General features: G+C 35.3%; 1 protein-coding gene across 1 annotated transcript in view; it reads right to left on the bottom strand.

The window, feature by feature from the left end:
* Window positions 1-19,172, bottom strand: part of LOC131936264 (uncharacterized) — a 37,950-nt gene extending 18,778 nt beyond the window's left edge. The window contains exons 1-21 of the mRNA XM_059293177.1: window positions 19,012-19,172; window positions 17,765-17,869; window positions 17,312-17,522; window positions 16,709-16,780; window positions 16,101-16,220; window positions 15,486-15,652; window positions 14,522-14,791; window positions 11,772-11,965; window positions 11,003-11,360; window positions 9,720-10,194; window positions 8,423-8,616; window positions 7,815-7,879; window positions 7,047-7,213; window positions 5,821-6,110; window positions 4,705-4,950; window positions 4,106-4,281; window positions 3,176-3,327; window positions 2,721-2,891; window positions 2,072-2,211; window positions 1,118-1,387; window positions 216-716 (exon numbers count right to left, since the gene is read on the bottom strand). Coding sequence (XP_059149160.1) covers window positions 216-716; window positions 1,118-1,387; window positions 2,072-2,211; window positions 2,721-2,891; window positions 3,176-3,327; window positions 4,106-4,281; window positions 4,705-4,950; window positions 5,821-6,110; window positions 7,047-7,213; window positions 7,815-7,879; window positions 8,423-8,616; window positions 9,720-10,194; window positions 11,003-11,360; window positions 11,772-11,965; window positions 14,522-14,791; window positions 15,486-15,652; window positions 16,101-16,220; window positions 16,709-16,780; window positions 17,312-17,510 — 4,227 coding nt within the window. The 5' untranslated portion in view covers window positions 17,511-17,522; window positions 17,765-17,869; window positions 19,012-19,172. The remainder of the gene's footprint in view (window positions 1-215; window positions 717-1,117; window positions 1,388-2,071; window positions 2,212-2,720; window positions 2,892-3,175; window positions 3,328-4,105; window positions 4,282-4,704; window positions 4,951-5,820; window positions 6,111-7,046; window positions 7,214-7,814; window positions 7,880-8,422; window positions 8,617-9,719; window positions 10,195-11,002; window positions 11,361-11,771; window positions 11,966-14,521; window positions 14,792-15,485; window positions 15,653-16,100; window positions 16,221-16,708; window positions 16,781-17,311; window positions 17,523-17,764; window positions 17,870-19,011) is intronic.
* Between the last annotated feature and the right edge of the window lie 2,478 nt (window positions 19,173-21,650).

Genomic DNA, 21,650 nt, shown 5'->3' with positions numbered 1-21,650 from the left:
TTTTTAAAAAAGAAATGTTTTTTATTACTTTAATATACATTTTAAAATATATTTTTTAAATATTTAAATAAAAGAAAATAATGTATATTTTATTCATACATTTTCAAGCATTTTTTAAAACTTGGCTGTATACAATTTTTTAAAAACCTATTCAAACTACTTTTTTTTAAGTCTGCATAAGCCATCATTTATACATAAAGAAAATATTTTCTTACTGAGGTGTAAGCAACAGCCCCATTTCGCCACTGTAGAATGTCGTACGCTGTGTTGCCCTCTCTGTCCAAGAAACGGAAACTGTTCTGTCCCTCATCAACAAAGCTGACGTCGTTCAGTCTCTGGTTAAATCTGTCAAGCTTGTTAGATGAAGCGTAGTAGACATAGCAAGGTGTCACGTAGTTTTGTCCACAATAATCACGTATGGTCAGGTCCAGGGCATTGACTATAGCGTAAACGCTGTTGATGGTGGATAAGACGTAGTTGTCTTCTTCGTAGCTGGCGCTGTTGGTGATGGGTTTGAGAGGCATTGGACATGGGCTAGTGTAGGTGGAGTACCCTGGGAGGTTGCAGTTCATTACTTTCATGTAGTATTTGGCAAAGTACGGGTTGCTGATGGGAGAGCTGTTGATGTAGGCGTTGTATTTTGACAGGGTGTTTTTCTTCTGCATTTTCAGGCTGATTATAGGGCGGGTTATGCTGCTGGAAATTTTCTGCACAATCTAGATAAAAAATGGTTTTTATAATTAAATTACTGTGAGATAAAGTTATTTAAAAAAGAAAGTAAATAGAGATTATATAAGTGAGCTTTTGTACTAAGTGGTTTGGGATGAGATATAAGCTTGTGAAAAAAAAAATTTGAACTGACCTTTACAATTTGAATTACAAATAGTTTTAACATAAATAATGGAATAATGTGCAATATTTTGGAATAAATTTTAATGTTGAACTAATTTTTAATACATCACCCATTTACATTTACTGATACATACATTACAATTTACATATGTGTAAATTTAAATTACTTTTGCTTACTTAATCTCAGCTCTTTGCATATTTATAAAAAATATATTCAAAATATTTTCTAAAAAATTTACTGTAAAGACATTAAAAACATACTAACCTTAGTGTAAGGCTCAGGCATGAGAATGACCAGCCTAGACCTGGCATTGCTGTCAGCTGCGACAGCGGTCAAGAAGGTGTCGGTGTCGGAGCTGCCCAAAAACAGGACAACAACATCTGTCCTTTGTGCCAGCAGTGAAGCTATAACTTGACCGGCAGTGTTGGTGGACGACAGCTCCTGGCTGTTGGTGATACAGATCCCCTCTGCTTGAGTGACAGCAGTCAGTGTGTCCCTGCCCCCTCGCCCGTAATCATTAGCTCCATACACCAGCTAGAGAAATAAGAAGATGGAGACGTTATTTTTTTATACCGCTGGAACTAAGCCAAGCCTCATCAGCCAACTAGAAATAACAAAATGGCTGGGAGTTTTTAAACTGCTGGAACTAAGCCAAACCTCCGTACATTAACTAGAAATAAGAAAAAGGAACTATTTAACCAGTCTCATCACACCAACTAGAAATAAGAAAATGGAGGGGAGTTTTTAAACTGCTGGAACTGAGCTAAACCTCCATACACTAACTAGAAACAATGAACTGAAGGTGATCTTTTTATACTTTTAGAGCTTAACCAAAGCTGTTTATGATAAATATGAATACATATTTTTTAACTGAGTGTGTGTACTGTGACAGTGTGGGTGTGATGTGGATATGGTGTGGAACTGAGAATGTCTACTGTGCCTTCTTTTACTTCAGCAAATGAATGGGTAGGCATGTAAAGAACATAACCTTTTTTGACTTCTCAAACACAGAAATTGTGATACAATTACACTTTAAAGGCACAACTGATAATTTTTTTTTTAACAAAAACTGCAGTATAAAATAACTAAAAATGAATACACAAAATATACCATCCACCAAAAGATAAGAAAACTAAAAACTGATTAAAAATAAAAAAAAAAACAAAAAAAAAACCATACATAATAAAGATCACCGGTATTAAAGTGAGTTGATCTCACCTGAATGTAAGGAAAGCCAAGAGCCTTGATGATCTTCACCAGAGCCAGGGCAATAGTTTGGTCTCCCTGTACAGTCCTGAAGAAGTTGGGGTAGGACTTCAGTTTAGCTGAGGTGGCTGATGGACTCACAATGGCAACACCTGAACCAGTAGTATACAAATGGTTTTTACATTGTGAGAAACATCACATGAAGCCTCACAAAAGTGTTTAACATCACATAATATTATAACATTATAACACAGTAAAATATTTTAAGGCTAAACAACTATTAAGGAGCTTCACAATAATATTGTGAAAAATCTAGCAATATTAATATATAAAATTACAACATAAGGACAACAGAATTACAACAACACAAGGACATAAAGTCACCACTGCTGGTTAAAACAACAACCCATAATAAGACAAACCCCACCCACCCTCCCATTAACCCACCCATCACAGACAAACCACTCCCATCTTCACACTTACCCACCCATCACAAACCCCACCCATCATCCAATTAACCAACCCACTATAGACAAACCACACCCATACTCCCATTAACCCACACATCACAGACAAACCACTCCCATCTTCACACTTACCCACCCATCACAAACCACATCCACCCACTTCCCACAAATCACACCCATCAAGCCACACCCACCAAGAGGATTTAAAATTTTCTCCGCCTCATCAGTGCTGGCAGTGTTGTCAGTCATCCACGCCAGCACCTTGCTGTTGTCCACCCCAATGTTGTTCATCAGTCCGGAGTAGACCCCAGAGACAAGCAGGTTGGTGCGGTTTGGGTTGTTGCAGTGATCCATCACAAGACTGCCTGTTGAAAGAATTAACTCACTTGTTCTAGAGGTTTTGGTACATTGAAAATACAGACTTCAACAATATGTATATATTACACAGTTATTATTATTTGACTGTATTCTAAATATTAAAAATAAGGACTACAACAATATGGATATGAAACAAATGTTTTCATTTGAAAAAATTAGAATTAAAATAAAATAAGAACTACAACTATTTAATTTCTATACTTTTGTGTCCATTACTAAACAATTATAACTAAACTTAAAAAAAAAAAACAATATACTATATAACACTCACCAAACTTGACTCCTGGCACAGAAACACTGGCTAACTTTTTATTGACTTGATCAATGGCAAAAAGCATGGCCGCCGTGTACTGTGGGCCATTGCTTAGCCTGATGGCACCACACACATAGGGCTGTAGCAGGTCTGGACCTGGGTCACTAGCACTATAGAGGCAAGACTCAAGGTTTACATACAAGAGTCAAGGTTTACATACAAGAGTGAAGGTTTACATAATAGACAAATGTGAAGGTTTACATACAAGAGTCAAGGTTTACATAATAGACAAATGTGAAGGTTTACATACAAGACAAGAGTGAAGGTTTACATACAAGACAAGAGTGAAGGTTTACATACAAGACAACAGTGAAGTTTTACATTGTAAATGTTACACTTCTTACACAACAAGACAGGCCCTGACCTAGAACCCCACGGTAATAAAGAAAACAAATGCAGTGGGAAAAAAGAGAGATGATATGGAAAGGGACAACTACTACTGCTGCACTTTTGACATCTCATTGTTTAGTGAAACTATCTCAGGACCTAGTGTAACTACTTGTACACATTTCCCCTCATCTCACTGGTAGACTATTAGTGAAACTCTCCCAACACCCCACACCTAGTGTAACTACTACTACACTTCTCACATATCTACATGACCACTGCTTGTTGCAGTGACCATGATTCTAATACATCAAAGTTGGGACATTCTGGTTTTCTAAAACTTTATTTTCCCTAACGTAAGTTAGATACCCATCAGAGTTGAATGGACTCAGGGATGTTCCAATAACTTGAACCCGGATTCGTACTTGAAACTTTCAGATTAGCAGTCTAGCGTTCCACCGCTAGGCCACGTCACCCCATTACCATCAAATAAATTTAGCCTTTAATTTCCATTAGTGGCGTTTGTATGCAACTATAATGTGTAGCATAAAAATATTTTACCTAAAAGCCCCAGCAATCAGCCAATCACCAGTGTTGTACTGAATGTTTTGAATTGAAAACATGTAGTCACATGACAGACAGGCTCCACTGCATCTAGAAATTCTGGTTTGGTAGTTGCCCAGCAGACTGGCAGTCATGCTGGACAGCATCTGGTTTTCTGTGTTGAACTGTCCAAACTGTATTACAAAAAAAAAATATCCTATACAAACCTGGATAGGTTTAAAATATTTCAAAGCTAATTTCTAAATTGGACAGCAGTACTTCAAGAAATTAATAAAACAAATCTGAGTTGGTCTAAAATATGTCAAAAGCAAAAATCTTAAGCCAACTGCTCTTTAAAAAAATTGTTACTACATAATGGTCGATTGATTTAAAATGCTAATTCAAAAATCTTAAATCAACATCACCTGAAAACATTGTTTCAACATAAACTTGAATTATTTTAAACTTAATTCAATTGAATTAAAAATTTCTATAACAGATTTAGTAAATTGAAGAAAACACCCTTATAAAATCTTGAACATGACCTTCAGTTACTTTAGGAATTCCTATCACAATCTTCATTCTCCATAAAAATATTTTTAAAACCCCAAGACTACCTGTGTGTAGGCGCTCTGTTTGTAGACAAAAAATCTATAATCCGTAATCCCTTCTCCGTTTTTGATGCCATAGCCATTAGACTTGGCCAAATTTTGTAGCTTAGCGTCTAGGAGCATGCTAATATTGGCAGCAGAACGGAAGTTAGCGCAGAGGCCTGAGTAGCCGCTGCTACACAGTTCAGTGAGAAGCTCGTGTAGTTTGTCTGCCAGTGTATACACACTCTGGATGATGTATGGAGTTTTACCCTGGTCAAATAAAAAAAATACAGTTAAGACAACCACTTCTAGAGTTGCACAAAACATCATAAAGAAATATTTTCTGGAGAACAGAATATTTAGTTGAATAACAGATGAATTACACTGCTCTAAAGCCTTCTGATCAAATAACCAAAGGGGCATATGTGTTGTCCTCTGTATTAACTATATTTAGAATGTTAAATAGTGAAAACATTGTGAGTGTGCTAATTCATACAGTGCAAATCAACAAAAGCTTTAAATTTTTTCTCTAGGGTACTGAAACAATTTACTAAATTATTGAATGAATGATGATTTACCAGTCATGGATTGATAATCTATATATATAATTCTCTTCTGGGAGACGTTAGAAAACAAGCTGCAAGCGCGCCTTGCAGTCCCCTCTCTTCCTCTCTATCACTACCACCCCCACCCCCCTTACATGGTCAGGTGTGCTGTGGTTGACGATAAATGTTTACAAAACAATCGTAGAGCCGGGTTTGGTGACGGCTATTAGGGGCAGATAATTTAGTTTGAAAAGATTTTAAACTTAGAGGAGGTAACTAAGAGGAGGCTGCTTTCGCGGGGGGGGGGGGGGAAGAAAGGGGGGTTTAGTGTTTTAAAGCAAATATTTTCAGTGGCAGCATTGGTATTGTTGAACTCACGAATTATGAATTACTGAAAAGTAGAAAAAACAACAACTAAATAGCGGCGTATGATACACCGCGGGTCGACTCGTTTACCTATAATATATGATGATTTACAGGTCACTGAATGATAATTTACTTGTCTGTCAAAGAAGGATGGATACCTTACCTGTCAAAGAAGGATAATTTATCTGTCATAGAAGGATGATTTACCTGTGAAAAAAGGATGACTTACCTGAAATATATTAAAGCTATCACTAGCAGTACAGGTCCTGCTGTACATTCCTCTGGTGGATGGATCTAGAGAACACAGGTTGGAGATCTCAAACAGTTCACGCAGGAATGGCTGGGCCTGGATTATGGTTAGGCTAAGAGACCTGATGTAGGTGTTGAAGTCAGCATCCGCAGCCATCTCTAGACCCAATACAATGGACCCTTCGGCCGCTGTCTCTAGACCTTTGACGTAGTCTGGATTTCTGGCCCACATGTCTGTCCCAGCTACTAGTTGCAGCTGTCCAACAGCATCTTCAATGCAAAAACGTAAACAAGAATTACTTTTAATTAAACACTTCTTAGAATTACAACGGTACTAAAAAGTACTAATAAAAATACAAAGGTTAGTGTAGAAAAATTTTTTGGTTATACAGTCATTTTTTTTTTAAAGGATGGGTGCTTTTGTTTAACTCATTGGTTTCTGTGGCTGTTGCTGTTGAAATTATTGAGGTTGTCTCCCTTAACCTTAGTTTTTTTTTTTTCGTTTTTTAAAAAATGCGACACCAAATACTCAGCATAGCTAGGAAATTGTACTTAATCCTCAGGCTTAGCAGATCAAACATCTTACGCTTAAGTATACCAAACAAAAGGAAGACATTACCCCTCCCTGCCCAAAAAAAAAACTGTGGTAGGACATAAAGCTTTCTGTCATATAGAGATAGGAATAGGATTAATGATAGGAACAGGGTTTAGGAAAGGGTTAGAGTAAGTAATTAAATGTTCTCAATGCAATGAGCTTTTTTGCTGATTTATAATCTGTCAGGCCAGTTAAGTACTATATACAATACTGGATTTCTCACTTTACAAATGTGTATAATAAGTATTATTGAGTGGGGTGGGGGGGGGGGGGAGAATGTATAAAAAATCTGCTACGTTTCATTCATACTCATATTATTATTAGAGAACACTATAAGCAAAGTCAGAAAGATCTATGCCTCTCAATCTACTAGGGAAAACAAACATCAGCTTAATAAATTTCTTTTATCCTACAGGTAGAGGGGGGTGGAAACAGGCGTTGTAGCAGAAATAGCAATATAAACAGAAAGTGATATTTCAACCCTTTCAAATATCACTTTCTGTTTATATTGCTATTGTAGCCTACAGTAACAGTGTAATGAGGCTTACCACTGGAAAAGCACAATAAACAACTGATTAAGTAAGTAATATTTCTATGAAGAATATACTAACTTCTTGAACGGAGGGCTGTAAGCAGGCCCCTAACATCTTCTTGACCTCCAATGACCACAACAACCTGTGACTCGTAGTTGCCTAGCAACATATCCAGCATAGTGTTGTAACGACTGGTCAAGGTACTGTCAAACAGCTGAACTGTGCTCACCACACAAATACCATAGCTAAGAAAATTATAAAAAATAGGATACAGAATTTCACGGATGAAACTTTTTTCTTGCCAGAAAAAGGACGCACAGCCATGTTTCTGACAACAAATACAAATATTTTCTACTTTTTTTTCCAGATGGAAACAATATTAAAGAAATTTTTTTAAATATAAGCTTTTAAAAAAATTCACTCAACATTGTTTAAAAATTTTCCTCAAAAGATAAGGTGATGTTTCTGTAAAAGGTGCAACGGCTTCCTAACATGTTATGTATCTAATATTTACATTTTTCAGTTGTTTTCAAAAGGTGATTATTATTATTATTATTTAGTTGTGCTCATTGTTAAGAGAAGTAACTCTAAATTCAAAGAGTGTTAAAAATTTTGAAGCACTCTTTTTAAAGAGATACAAAGAGATTTTTAAAATTTAGTATCATAACATAATTCAAATGAAGGATAAAACAACATATTAAAGTAATATTTGCAAACAGTTTGTTTTAAGTAGCCTACATTCCTATAGTCCTAACTTCAAAGCCTGTTATTGTGTGAACAGGATTTCCTATCATTCTTAAATAAGTGAGTATTTTCAACCTGAGTAGATAAACAAAAGCAACTTACTTGGCAGCCACTTTGATAAATGTTTGTGTCATGTCATTGTATGGACCACTTGAATAAGTTGCCACCTAAACAAAAAATTTGATTGAAATATTTCAAGTTTGCTATCTTGAATCACTAAACAATTTTCTTAAAATTTTAACAAGTATAGAAATGGGTTGTAAATTTTCATCTTATTTTATTTTTATGTTAAGTTTTTTTCTTTTTTAAATTTATTTTTGCTCCAATGATCTAACGACCAATACATCAGCCAATTCTAATGTTCAAATTGTTTAAATTATAATTAGATCTTAAATTACATATCTTGACCAAAAAATTTTAAAAAGACATCTGTAGATATTTAAAAATCCAACCTGTGATTTCCACATTAAAATGAAAAAATGTTAGAGTATCTGTAGGTCATTGTGAACTCACCAGCTTACAGCTTTATTTTTTTATCCATCTCCCTATTTCCTCTATCCCTAATCTAAATTTAGAGATCCTGAGTTACTATTTCTAATTTCTTGTCCATTTTTCAAACTCCTAATTTAAATTTAGAGATCCTGAATTACCATATCTACTTTCACAAGCCCACAGTCAGCATCTCATTTATGAACCACTAAACTTCTCACCTGCACATATTTCCATCCCAGAGATTGGAGCATGCTAGCAACAGCACTGTAGAAGACCTCGTCGTTGGGTACAGCTCGTGTGAAGTAGGGTGTTGCAAGGCTGTTTCTCACGTCAGGCGTTGTAGCCCCAACCTGTACCTCAGGGATCATGTAACTGGATAATATTGGGCTCACGCTCTTCGCTGTGTCACTCTCTGAAAATTAATAGTTAACTAGGCTATAAAGAAAAGCTGTTACATTTTTAACTTCCTGTTGGGAATAAAAACTATGACTGGCTTGCGCTTTGTGCAGTATGACGTTCTAGATAAAATTTCTAGTTTGCAAGAAAAAAATTCTTAGATTCCAGATTCATGTGTGTAAAGCAATTGATTACATTTGGCTAGCTTGTTCTTCCTTCTTAATCATAATATCTTAAGGGATTTCTTCCAACACAATTAACATGAGCCCTATTCACTCCAACTTCAGCCTGTTTTTCTTTCTAGATTTGTTTCCATAGCCTTTGTCAACTCAAGAACAATCTGCAAGGCAGCACTGCCGCCTAGGAATTAAGCTAAAAGCTTTTGATCCTTATGAAAATGTTGCCAGTACAAAACATTGTTGTACTGAGTTGTTGTTTTTAGCGCAATTTCCATTCTGGAGAATTGCGTTTATTAACTCGTCATTTCTGGGAATGGATGGATGAATGAATGTATGGATGAATGTGTGTCCGGGCTTTAAGTCGTATCTCCTCCTCAACGAAGCAATATCGATGACTAGTTCCAAAAGCAATTATGTTAAGCAAGTTACGAGAATGAGCATAGGCCATAAAAATTCCGGGTTTCTTTCATGTATTTCCCGGAAAAGCCAAAAAACCTCAAAAAAATGTAGTTTTTTGCCCATATCTCGGCAACCAGACCACTTAGCGACTTGAAACATGTACCAATCGATTCCTGCCATAATTTAGAACAATATTGCCGAAGAAAGTTTTCAAAAATATCCTCTCGTTCGGTCACAAATTTTAAAATTACATAAACACCTACAAACCGATCGTTCTTCTAGCTTGAACGCACCGCAGCATTATACGTCAGAGCTATTTTTAGATAACATAAGGAAATTGCGCATAAATGTCACTAGACTTTTTTAATTAACTTGTTTTATCTGCCAGTGTTGCTTAATGGAAAACTTTTTGTTGTATCCCTTTCTGCTATGTCAATTTGAATTAAAAGTTGTTTTTTAAAGTTTCAAACTCATATTTAAAATAATGGGGGAAAAATAATTTTAAAAAAAAACCATTCAAGCAACTCAAGACTTTCCTCACCTGTCAAGTCAATGAAGGCGCGTATTGTGTCTGAAGGAATAGCTGCTCCACTGGCGTCTGTCAGACGGTTATTTCCACTCAGCAGGTCTGTGAGGAACCCACGTGCTACCAGTGAGTCTGGGCAGACATCTGCAATCATGTACCCCAGGGATACTCCATTCAGCTTGTTAGGGTTGATTCTTTTATAGTTGGACAGAGCCCACTCGATAGCCACGAGGGATGATAATCTAGGGATAATCCCATCCCCGCATGTGAACGGGGTACGGCCAGGTAAGTGTGCCTGGACTAACGAGGCGATAACGATGTCACCTGGGGAGTAGCGGTAGGTGACGTTTCTTTGAGGCAGTAAACAATTCAGGCATCCTAAAGACTGGCATGTAGCCGTAGGATTACTTGTTAGGACGTTATTTCTTGTAGAGTCATAGAAGACAGGCTGTTTGGTTAGAGTCAGAACACTGGATACGTATGCCCCTATCTGAAACAAAAATTCAATTTGATTTTTAAATTATGTTTTAAAAAATAATTAAATATTTAAACAAAAAGCAGGCATCAGATGTTAAAAGTCAAAATAATTTTTCAACAGAACTTTTCCAAACATTCCTACAGTGTATTTAGCAATGCTGGACATAAAGTGTTATTCCAATGCGTAGGTACAGCATATAATCCCTGTAAAGCCAGCATAGCATAACCAGGCAGGATTCAAGCCTACCACTCCATGAGGCACCAATATACCTAGCCTGCTATGCATCAGGTCAGACAAGTAAACACAATGACCAGTTAGCTGTTTCTGATCATCCAATTCATAACTAACATATGGTGACACATGCAGGCACCAATATACCTAGCCTGCTATGCATCAGGTCAGACAAGTAAACACAATGACCAGTTAGCTGTTTCTGATCATCCAATTCATAACTAACATATGGTGACACATGCAGGCATGAAACTAGCCGACTGACCTCCAGCCCTTATTAAACATAATGGGTTGTTTATTTGCATTTATTATGTCACACACATGGAAGATGATACAGACATATAGGAGCTTCCTTGAATACATGGTAAACAACAAGATGGGGTGACAACAAGGAAGTTTTACTGTAATATACATTTCAAAGATAAAGGTACACATAGGTACAGAAAATAGTCTTTTTTAAAGATGGAACAGTAGGCTATATTTAGAATTATTAAAAACTCAAATGCATAAATGACCTTAAATTCATTCACAAACAAACAAAATCAGTAAAATATATCTTCCTAAAATAAAGTTAAAAAAGCCTACTTGCCTCTTCAAATGTATAGCTACCACCTCTGTTATTGAAATTGTATACAGTAAACTCAGAAGCGTCTGAGTCACCAAATGCATCAAATCTGATTCTTTGGTTCCTCAAGCCAGAGACAGAGAAAGTATCGGGAAACGTGTAGTCAACTTTTTGCAGTATAGAATAAAAGTCTTGGGGTGATATTCTGCTTAAATCACTGCATAGTCCTCTGTTGTTGCTACATGCTGTGCGAACTGCTGAACCATATGCAAACATGGACTTGATGGTTGGGACTACCCATGGGCTTTGGAAGTAGTAGGATAAGGACGGTGGGGCAGCACAATTGTTGGCTGCAAATGAACAGCTGTAGGTTTGTTCATACCTGAATATAAATTAAAAAATTAAATATTTAGAGAAGAAAAACTGTCACTTTTTATCATTCTTTGTCACATTTTTTAATTTATTATCTAAAACATTTCCATCCCATAATAAAAATTACTGAATTGTGTGGCCATTTTGCTATGATTAAGTCAAGGCCAAGAGTGCATACTATTGCTCAGTGAGCACATGACCTGAGTAGGGGAAAGAAAGCTGGGTATGGTGCTGATCATACAATTCCTTTAAATGCTTAGGTCAAGAAACTACTCCCCCTCCCCCACTGACCATCATGGCTGAAAGGAAACTTCACATCTTTCCTTAATAGCTCATCAAAACTAAAACTCTAGGCATTACAAATATACAAAAAAAATATAAAACCGTGTACCATTATTATCTCTATGACAGAAGTACTAACCATTCTTTAAACCAGGGGTTTCCAGTATTGTTTAGTGGACTGGATTTGAGTCCAACAAAATAATCTTTGAATTCTTGAATGAATGGGGAGCGAGGTAAAACAACAAGTGCACCACGAACGCGATTCAATGAGCTCGGGTCTGTTGTAATATCCAGGCCAGTGAGTATCCACTGGGTGCTGCTGAAGCTGGTAACCTGTGAATATCAATTATACTAGAGATTATTCCATGACAAGAAAGATATTCGATGCTATAAAAGTAAAAGGGACGGCATGGCCTAAGTGGTGGAGCGTTAGGTTGCTAACTCAAAAGTCTCAAAGTTTGAATCCAGGTCCCTGAGTCCACCTAACTCAAGTTAAACAAAGTAAAGGCGGCAGGGCAAACTGCTGACCACACCTTCCCTTAATGGATATTCAGTAATGATTCAACATAAAAATATTGATATATTATAAAAGTTAACTCTCATCACTGCTTATAAAATTGTATCTTATTCAATACATGTTTTTGTAAGTAAAAAAAATGCAGGAAATAGCTAATTTTTGTTTATCATTTAAAACAAATTATATAAAGGCCTAATGGAAATCCTATGACTAAAAAATCATCTAGTGCTGCTGATTATTTTATGTTTCAGCTAAATGGATGAGATGTTCATTATGAGTAAAACTAGAAAAACAACCAATCCAAATTAAGTTTTGAACGTGTTTATTTGCCAATTTGAAAGTGTATGTGTGGGTAATGCTTACTGAAATGACTAGCGAAATGACTTAGCCAGATTTAGGAGACCCTAGAATATGACTAGAAAAATGTATCCACAGGACTCTATAGGACATGGATAACATATCTTATCCACATGACTGTGTTTAACATAAAAAAACTTACCTCATCCACAGCTATACAACTCAGTAGGAACAGCCTAACATATTATCCATTGCACTCTTTAGGACATGAGACAACTTACCTAATCAACAGCTATATGACTCAGTAGGATAAGCCTAACATATTATACATGACTTACCTCATCCACAGCTATCTGACCCAGTTGGATATGATTAACATATTATCCATGACTTACCTCATCCACAGCTATATGACGCAGTTGGATATGATTAACATATTATCCATGACTTACCTCACCCACAACTATATGACGCAGTTGGATATGATTAACATATTATCCATGACTTACCTCATCCACAGCTATATGACGCAGTTGGATATGATTAACATATTATCCATGACTTACCTCATCCACAGCTATCTGACCCAGTTGGATATGATTAACATATTATCCATGACTTACCTCATCCACAGCTATATGACGCAGTTGGATATGATTAACATATTATCCATGACTTACCTCACCCACAACTATATGACGCAGTTGGATATGATTAACATATTATCCATGACTTACCTCATCCACACCTATATGATTAACATATTATCCATGACTTACCTCATCCACACCTATATGACGCAGTTGGATATGATTAACATATTATCCAAGATTTACCTCATCCACAGCTATATGACCCAGTTGGATATGATTAACTTATTATCCATGACTTACCTCATCCACAACTATATGACGCAGTTGGATATGATTAACATATTATCCATGACTTACCTCATCCACACCTATATGATTAACATATTATCCATGACTTACCTCATCCACAGCTATATGACGCAGTTGGATATGATTAACATATTATCCATGACTTACCTCACCCACAACTATATGACGCAGTTGGATATGATTAACATATTATCCATGACTTACCTCACCCACAACTATATGACGCAGTTGGATATGATTAACATATTATCCATGACTTACCTCATCCACAACTATATGACGCAGTTGGATATGATTAACATATTATCCATGACTTACCTCACCCACAACTATATGACGCAGTTGGATATGATTAACATATTATCCATGACTTACCTCATCCACAACTATATAACGCAGTTGGATATGATTAACATATTATCCATGACTTACCTCATCCACAACTATATGACGCAGTTGGATATGATTAACATATTATCCATGACTTACCTCATCCACAGCTATATGACCCAGTTGGATATGATTAACATATTATCCATGACTTACCTCATCTACAGCTATATGAGGCAGTTGGATATGATTAACATATTATCCATGACTTACCTCATCCACAACTATATGACGCAGTTGGATATGATTAACATATTATCCTTGACTTACCTCATCCACAGCTATATGACGCAGTTGGATATGATTAACATATTATCCATGACTTACCTCATCCACAGCTATATGACGCAGTTGGATATGATTAACATATTATCCATGACTTACCTCATCCACAGCTATATGACGCAGTTGGATATGATTAACATATTATCCATGACTTACCTCATCCACAGCTATATGACGCAGTTGGATATGATTAACATATTATCCATGACTTACCTCATCCACACCTATATGACGCAGTTGGATATGATTAACATATTATCCATGACTTACCTCATCCACAGCTATATGACGCAGTTGGATATGATTAACATATTATCCATGACTTACCTCATCCACAGCTATATGACGCAGTTGGATATGATTAACATATTATCCATGACTTACCTCATCCACAGCTATATGACCCAGTTGGATATGATTAACATATTATCCATGACGTACCTCACCCACAGCTATATGACTCAGATGGATAAGCCTAACATATTATCCATGACTTACCTCATCTACAGCTTGCATGATGACCCTGCTCTGAGATTCTGAAGCCAAAAGTACCGCTGCCCCAAAGTTGCTGTAACCGCTGTTTTGTAGCACAGTTTTGTAGCTGTCTTTATCAACGCTAGCACCAAGGGGTAAGGAAAAAGACACACACAGCCCCTGGTTGTATGTAGCTTGTAGCAGCTGCTCGTACAGGTTTCTACCATTGTCGTCGTTGACGTACACAACAAGAATATTCTGCCACCTCAGCTGGATTAAGAGTTCTGTGACAGCCTGAAGCAAAGACGTTTCAAGCATATTGTTAGTGTTCTGTGTGTTGTTAATAAAAGTGATGTCATAGTTAGACTAGCAACAGACATTCTAAATTGAAGTTTTAAGAATATAAAAATAAATATTGGGCTATGAATACTTTAAGATATATTATACAAGGCTAATTCATGCTTCTAGCTGTTAACTTGGGAATTTGTCTGAATGGCTTTTAAAATGTAAGTCAATTTGTAATGTAACTGTTTATTTTAACACTTTTTAACCATAAATTCCAATCAACCACCCAACAATGTGGATATATTTTTATAAACTAATCGGCATGTTATTCTCATAACCTAATTACTCAACATTCCTATAAGCTCAATTACTATAAGCATAAATTTGATTTCCCATGAAAAGTTTAAAATGTGCTTTCAAAAAGCTGCATTACAGAAACCAGTCTAATATTCAACAAATGAGGGATGTGTGGTTGAATAAGACGGACGCCAAGTCCACCCAGCTCTAATGTATAATGGAGTCAAGTTCAAGATAGAAAATATGGTGCTGGACAGGAAGTAAAAGTAATTGATCAACCCAATTTTAAAAACCGCAGAACAAGTAAGTCTAGATCTGTAAACGTACTTAAACTTTTGAACATTTTCTTTTTACTTCTTTCAGGAACGACCATAAAAAAGCATAAAAATTAAAAACTGCACAGTACCTTGGCTAAAATAGTATTTGAAGGAACTGTTCTGAGAAATGTTGGGTATCTGTACTTGTTGCTGAGGTCAGTTGCCATGGCAGCTGGCGACACCATACCAACAGATAACTGAGAGGCAAGTTCAGCAGCTTTCATGGAGGTGGAGCTAGACAATGATCCAACCACACCTGAAATTCAAAGCATGTTATCATAATTTTTATTTAAAGTTTGATGGGTTCCTAGTCTTTAATAGAGTTGTCTCCCTGTAAATTCAGAAGTCATTTTTACGTTTACTTAAACTAAAATAGGTTTCATATTGTTAATATAAAATTCAGAACTCATTTTTCATTAACTTAAAGCTAAAAATAAAAATAGGCTACTTAAATTCTAACATCTATTTACAAAGAATAGATTTTTAAAGTTCACAACTTTGTTAGCATTGTGGGAGAATTTTAAAAAACTAAGATTTTAATTCAGAAGCTATCAAAGAATTTTTTAAAAATAATCGCTGATTACATGAGATTGATTTTTGAAAATGTAATTAAAGGTAAATTAATAGTAATTTTAATTATTTCTAAGTGAGTCCAAATTTTGGTAAGTGCTAAGTTTAGACAAGGGAGATAAAAATTAGTTTACCTGTCAAAACCATAGTGTTTGATGGACAGAATGGGTTATTTGATGTAGTTTGTGGATAGATGCTCTGCAAGCCTTTCACTGCTTGTCTAGGGTTAGAACATGTATCATACACGGTCATGCCTGCAATGAAGATTATATACATGTCTTAAGCATAGAATTTGTGTTTTAATATAACATAAAAAAACATTTTACAAGTGGATCCTCCAAATACATATGTATGGCTCCATAGTCTAAAAGACCATTGGATGATTGTGCATTGGACGTTAAGACGAGAAGAGCCGTTTTGGAGGCGATCCCTTCCAACACTAAAATTAAAAATGAAGAAGAAGAAGAAACTTTGGAAATAAACTGGCAAAGAAATACAAAGCCAGAATGTCTTGGCCCAAATTTGGAGGAATCGCCCAAAACTGAGTACGATGGAGAGGTGTGGTTGCATCCCTATGTTCCAGAAGAGGTCCACAGGAATGAAGATGATGATTGTAGGTAATGTCAATATTGTTTGTTCCAAGTATTTTAAATATTGCTTATAAAAAACACTTAACTTTTATACATGAAATGAGTTTTTTTTAGTAACATTTAGTTAAAGAATAAAAGTAAAAAAATCTTACCATAATTAATACCAAATTCGTTTTTCATTAGTGTGATAGCATATCTGGCAGCCTCGAAGACTTGCATCATTGCTAATTTAAATAAAAAACATTTTTAAAAAGTGGAAGTTTTAAACAATTTTCTTAGCAACATTAATTGTACATATCAGTTACAAATGATGCATGTAAGAACACTAATAAGGTGATACAACAGCTATTTTTTTAAATCTATTATTGCAGTTACAACCCTGTCCTTAACATTAGACCAAGTCAAACTTTGATCCAGACAATTAGCCTAACACCAATACTGGTAGAGAATTTTTTTTCTTTTATGCTGGATTGTCCTAGCATTTAAAAAAAAACAGATTACACAAAACAACTATTACAAGTTTAACCATTACTGATGGTCGTACTTTCATGCTGGTTACAGTAAAAATAAGAGGCTAATCTATTATGATTTGGGTCATTCTTATAGGACTATATAGCTTACCATGAACAGAAATTCACCTTTTTATCCAAGATCTTCAATATTTTATTTTCAATGGCCTACCTCACCTCATTTTACATCTTGATTTATGTAGGCCTATTTGGCCTACTTAGACTACTCATCTCCAACCTCTTTACCTGGATTAGGCTTTCCACATCCAATTCCATTTATGCCAGGTTCTCGAATATCAAAAAGGCCTCCAATAAGTACTTGTGCATTTAATGCATCAACACTGACTGACTGCTTATTAGATGAACAGACTTGCTCAAGAACAGTGTATTGTGCTTGACAAAGGCTCACTATGAAAGCAGCTATAATAAGCCAGAGCTTTCCCATTTTGTCCTTCAGCTGTGAATAAAAAACCTTCAGTTAATATTAGTTTGTGAATCATTTGCTTCTTATCTTTGTCAACTTAATTGTCTTAATTTAATATTTTAGCGTATTGAAGTAACTCTAGGGCCTATAGGTATAAGGCATATTACTTATTGTTTATTTAATTGAATTTGTAAGATAGGTTATTAAGGCAAATAGAATCTAAATAATAAATTTAAAATAGGCCTATAGATCAAAATTTATTTGAATTTTTTTACCTCCCTCCCTGGCCTACGTTAGTAACACTTGATTCACTTGATGAATTATTATTGTCTATCACATCCACACTTGGGCTTCAAATCATGAATGCACACATACCTGAACTAAACAAAATAAAATTAATTATTAATTATATTTCTTAACCTGTTAAACTAAACATAAAACTTTAAAAATAAAATATGCTATTGCTTTTTGTAGATAAAAGCCTTTCTAGGTCCTAGATAGTAGAATAATTAATAATAATTTATAGTGAATAGTGTGTAAGAGTGTAGTGTAAAATTAAGTGTAAGCATATAGATTATAGATCTACATCATCATTATTATTAATTAATAATATTATTATATTAAATATGTATTATAGTCCTAATGAATGAGTAATGAGTAATGAGCCCTAATAAGTAATAAAAAAGTAATAATGACAATAGGCCTAGAATCTATATAGATTATATACTTTAGTTATAGTAATAGTTATAGTATTATTAATAGATTCGGTAATCTATCGTTTTAGGTACATAAAATCACCCGCGACTAGTAATGTGAAAAACAGGTGACTCCTTAAATTTTAATAACTATTTCTCATTTTGAGGTGGATTTATGTTTTGAAAAATACAAAAATGTTTCATTTATGTACCTGTTTTTAAATAATTGAATAAAAACTTTTCAGTAATAAATGAAGACTAGCGATGTTTCCAACAGAGGCAACCATGCTCATTTATTATAGCAGCCATCATGTTTATTTTTTTTTTATGGAAACTTATATAGCGTAAGATTCAGGGGAAGCCACTCTAACTTACAGATGGCCGCTTTTTATATAGCAAATCTTGCTCGCAAACACTGCTGTTTAAAGTTAATTTCTTGCCTATATTGATGATATATTTAGCAATTGGTTTAGGTTTATTATTCATTTATCTATAATATTTGACACAAATATATCACAATATACTTCTATTAAATAATTAAAGCCTTGACAATGAGGTAACATTTTCGTACATTACTAACTAATACTAACCGCTGGCAATTTTAGGTACCTAAAACGATAGATTTTAGATTACCATAGATTCTAGTTAAGTATAGATAGTATTAATTAATACATTACAATGTCTTGAATTCAATCATTAACTATCATAACTAATAAACGCCAAACGGTAACTTGAAAACAACGTTTCAACGTAAATATAAAATAATATTAAACTCTAGTCTAGTTTATGAGCACCAACAAAAAAAGTTGATGTTCTTGTTATTTTACCTTAAATAAAATCTATGAATTCATAAAATATCACAATGCACCACCCTCTAGAAAATAAACACAGACCGGTGTGTTGCCCAACCCAAAGACCAGTAGGACGACACAAGCAAATGCCAAGCATGTTTATAAAAATAGCTCATTCAGTTCTTTTATTGTGCAGTATAGCTTAGAATTTTCATTACGAGAACCAGATTTCAAAACCTGTTCCACAAGTTTTGCCTATTGGCCAGATATTTCCAAATGGTTTAGTAAAATAAGATCTAGCGCAATAAATATTTTCTTGAGTATTAGATCTAATTACAAACTATTAAAGATGGTATGAAGAATTAATTTATGATAATCAGAGTGCCAAATTAACATTGAATTATCTACTCAAACATGTTTTACGGATTGTTAGGCACATTAAATATAAAATTCAAAACTGAGCGTTAAAATTATTATTATGAGCGACAGGTCGTCAGACATGCCATACTGTCTTTACTTAGATCTATATGTAAATATAAATTTTTATTTCGAAATTTGAGTTCCTTAGAAAATTAACACCATTGATTTAGCCTAGATCTAGTCTATATGATTTATTTTTTAGAATTGTTAAGTAATTTTTTTTGCTAAAAATTTATTTTTTAAAGATGGACAATTGCTAATTTTTAGTGGATTAGCTTCCGATGCAATCATATTATTTCTAACATTATTGTCATTTTGTGGTATAGCTTACGGATCAGAGCCGGCGTTAGGGGGTGGCGAACGGGGCGGTGGCCATAGGCCCCGCGCTTGAAGGGGCCCCGCGCTTCAGCAATGTCATTGTTATCTGAATCAGTTTGTAAATTTAAAAAAATTGTTTCTGAATTCAATTGGGAAAAACTAAATGGTCGAATGTCGACGTTGTTGATTGTTATAACTGAGGCCACGTTTGATGTTGGTGAGTCCCACCTGAACTGGGAAAGGCCGTAATTCGATACAAAAACAGTGTCACACCTCCCCTTTGTGTAGGGTACGGTCGCCTGGCATTTGAACTGAGCTGACTGGAGATGGCGGTCGAGAATTAGCCCACAACGTAAAGAAATTACCTTATTGTATGCGGACCGATGAAGACGTCCTTTTAGTGAGCAGACGGTATGTCTGTAGTAGACAGTTAGTGACCTGATGAACTATAGTCCTGACTTTCTTGTTGTAGATGTCGTATAATGTCGTATATGTACAGTGTTTCTTCCAGACTTTTTTCTCCGGGGGGGGGGGGGGGGGCACTTGAAATTTTCGTGGGGGGGGGGGGAGCGGTAGAATTTTTTCAGGGGGGGCCTTGGCCCCCCCCCCCCCCCCCCCCCGAAGAGATACCTGGAAGAAACTCTATATGTAGGCCTACTTGTCTTGGTATAACAAAATTAACATTCAGTTGCGTGCAGAGGGGTGGGAGGAGGGCGACGAGGGGGGTGGGGGGGGGCTTAGGATTCTATATCAGGAGGGGGGCATTAAACAAGGTGATTTATTATTATTTTTTGGAAGAAAGTTAAAAGTGTTGTTATGTTGTGTCACCTTAAGGATTCACCCGTTCCGAGACAGAATGATTAATTTACCGAATTCATCCAAATTGTTTTATTCAATCGTCTTCCAGTGGTGCTGACATGATATAGTCAGCGAATTGTCCTCGTCGCACAACTTTTATGGAGGAAGGGGAGTCTTTGAAGGCAATGAAGGGTAGTGATTTAGTAGTCATTGATATTCCCCCAATAAACGCGGTCTTTCAATTTATATCTGATACTTTGGTGAACTTTAAAACACGACATTTGTAGAGTGCTTAAGCCATTTTTTTAATTATAGGGAAATTCTTTACAATAGTTTAGACAATAATTATTTTGGTTTTAAAATATTGTATGAATTCCTAACAAATTTTGAAGTCTATACTGTTCTGATACATCAGGCCGAGTTCGCTGTATTGTAAACTTTATTTTCCTAATTATTAAATTTTCTTAAGTGATTTGGTATGAATTACATAACTGTCAAAAGTTATTTAATATCTTAGCAAGGAAAAAAAAACTTAGAACATTGGGAGAGATAAAAATCTGTTATTATAGTGGAAAGTTGGGCATTTGCTTATAAACTCCAAAACATTTGTGTTATTATGTGTACATCACATTATATAGGTCTTTATACATACATACATATATATATATATATAATGGAAAGGCCCCGCGCGGATGGTTGGCCCTAGGCCCCGCGTTTTCCTAACGCCGGCTCTGTTACGGATGATATTAAAGGTATTGACGCAATATGCCTACCTACACCGGCATGTGACACAATTTAACAACATTGGCTATAGAACTTTTTTTATATCTCAGAAAAAGAAAAAGAAATTAAGTCCATTTTACATGTTAAATTTTTTTATGTAGGTTATGTGTTGCATATATCGTGTTACATTCGTGAAGGTGGTTAACTATTATAGGACTTTATAACAAATACACAACACAAAGCTTTTGACCCATTTTCAATTTTTTATAAATTGCTTATAAAGACCTAGGTCTACATGGTATCTAGATATAAAATAAAGATTTTTTAAAACCAGTAAATTAATTTTTTTTTTACTTAAAAAAGCTAGCCTAGATCTGCCGAACCAATAGCCTGGGGTCTTCACTAAAAGAGTTACA

This window comes from Physella acuta, unplaced genomic scaffold (assembly GCF_028476545.2).
Source record: "Physella acuta isolate Inbredline_101_S28 unplaced genomic scaffold, ASM2847654v3 ptg000173l, whole genome shotgun sequence".
NCBI classification, from domain to species: domain Eukaryota; kingdom Metazoa; phylum Mollusca; class Gastropoda; family Physidae; genus Physella; species Physella acuta.
The sequence above is the reverse complement of the archived record's forward strand: the minus strand, read 5'-3'. Positions and strand labels throughout refer to the sequence as shown.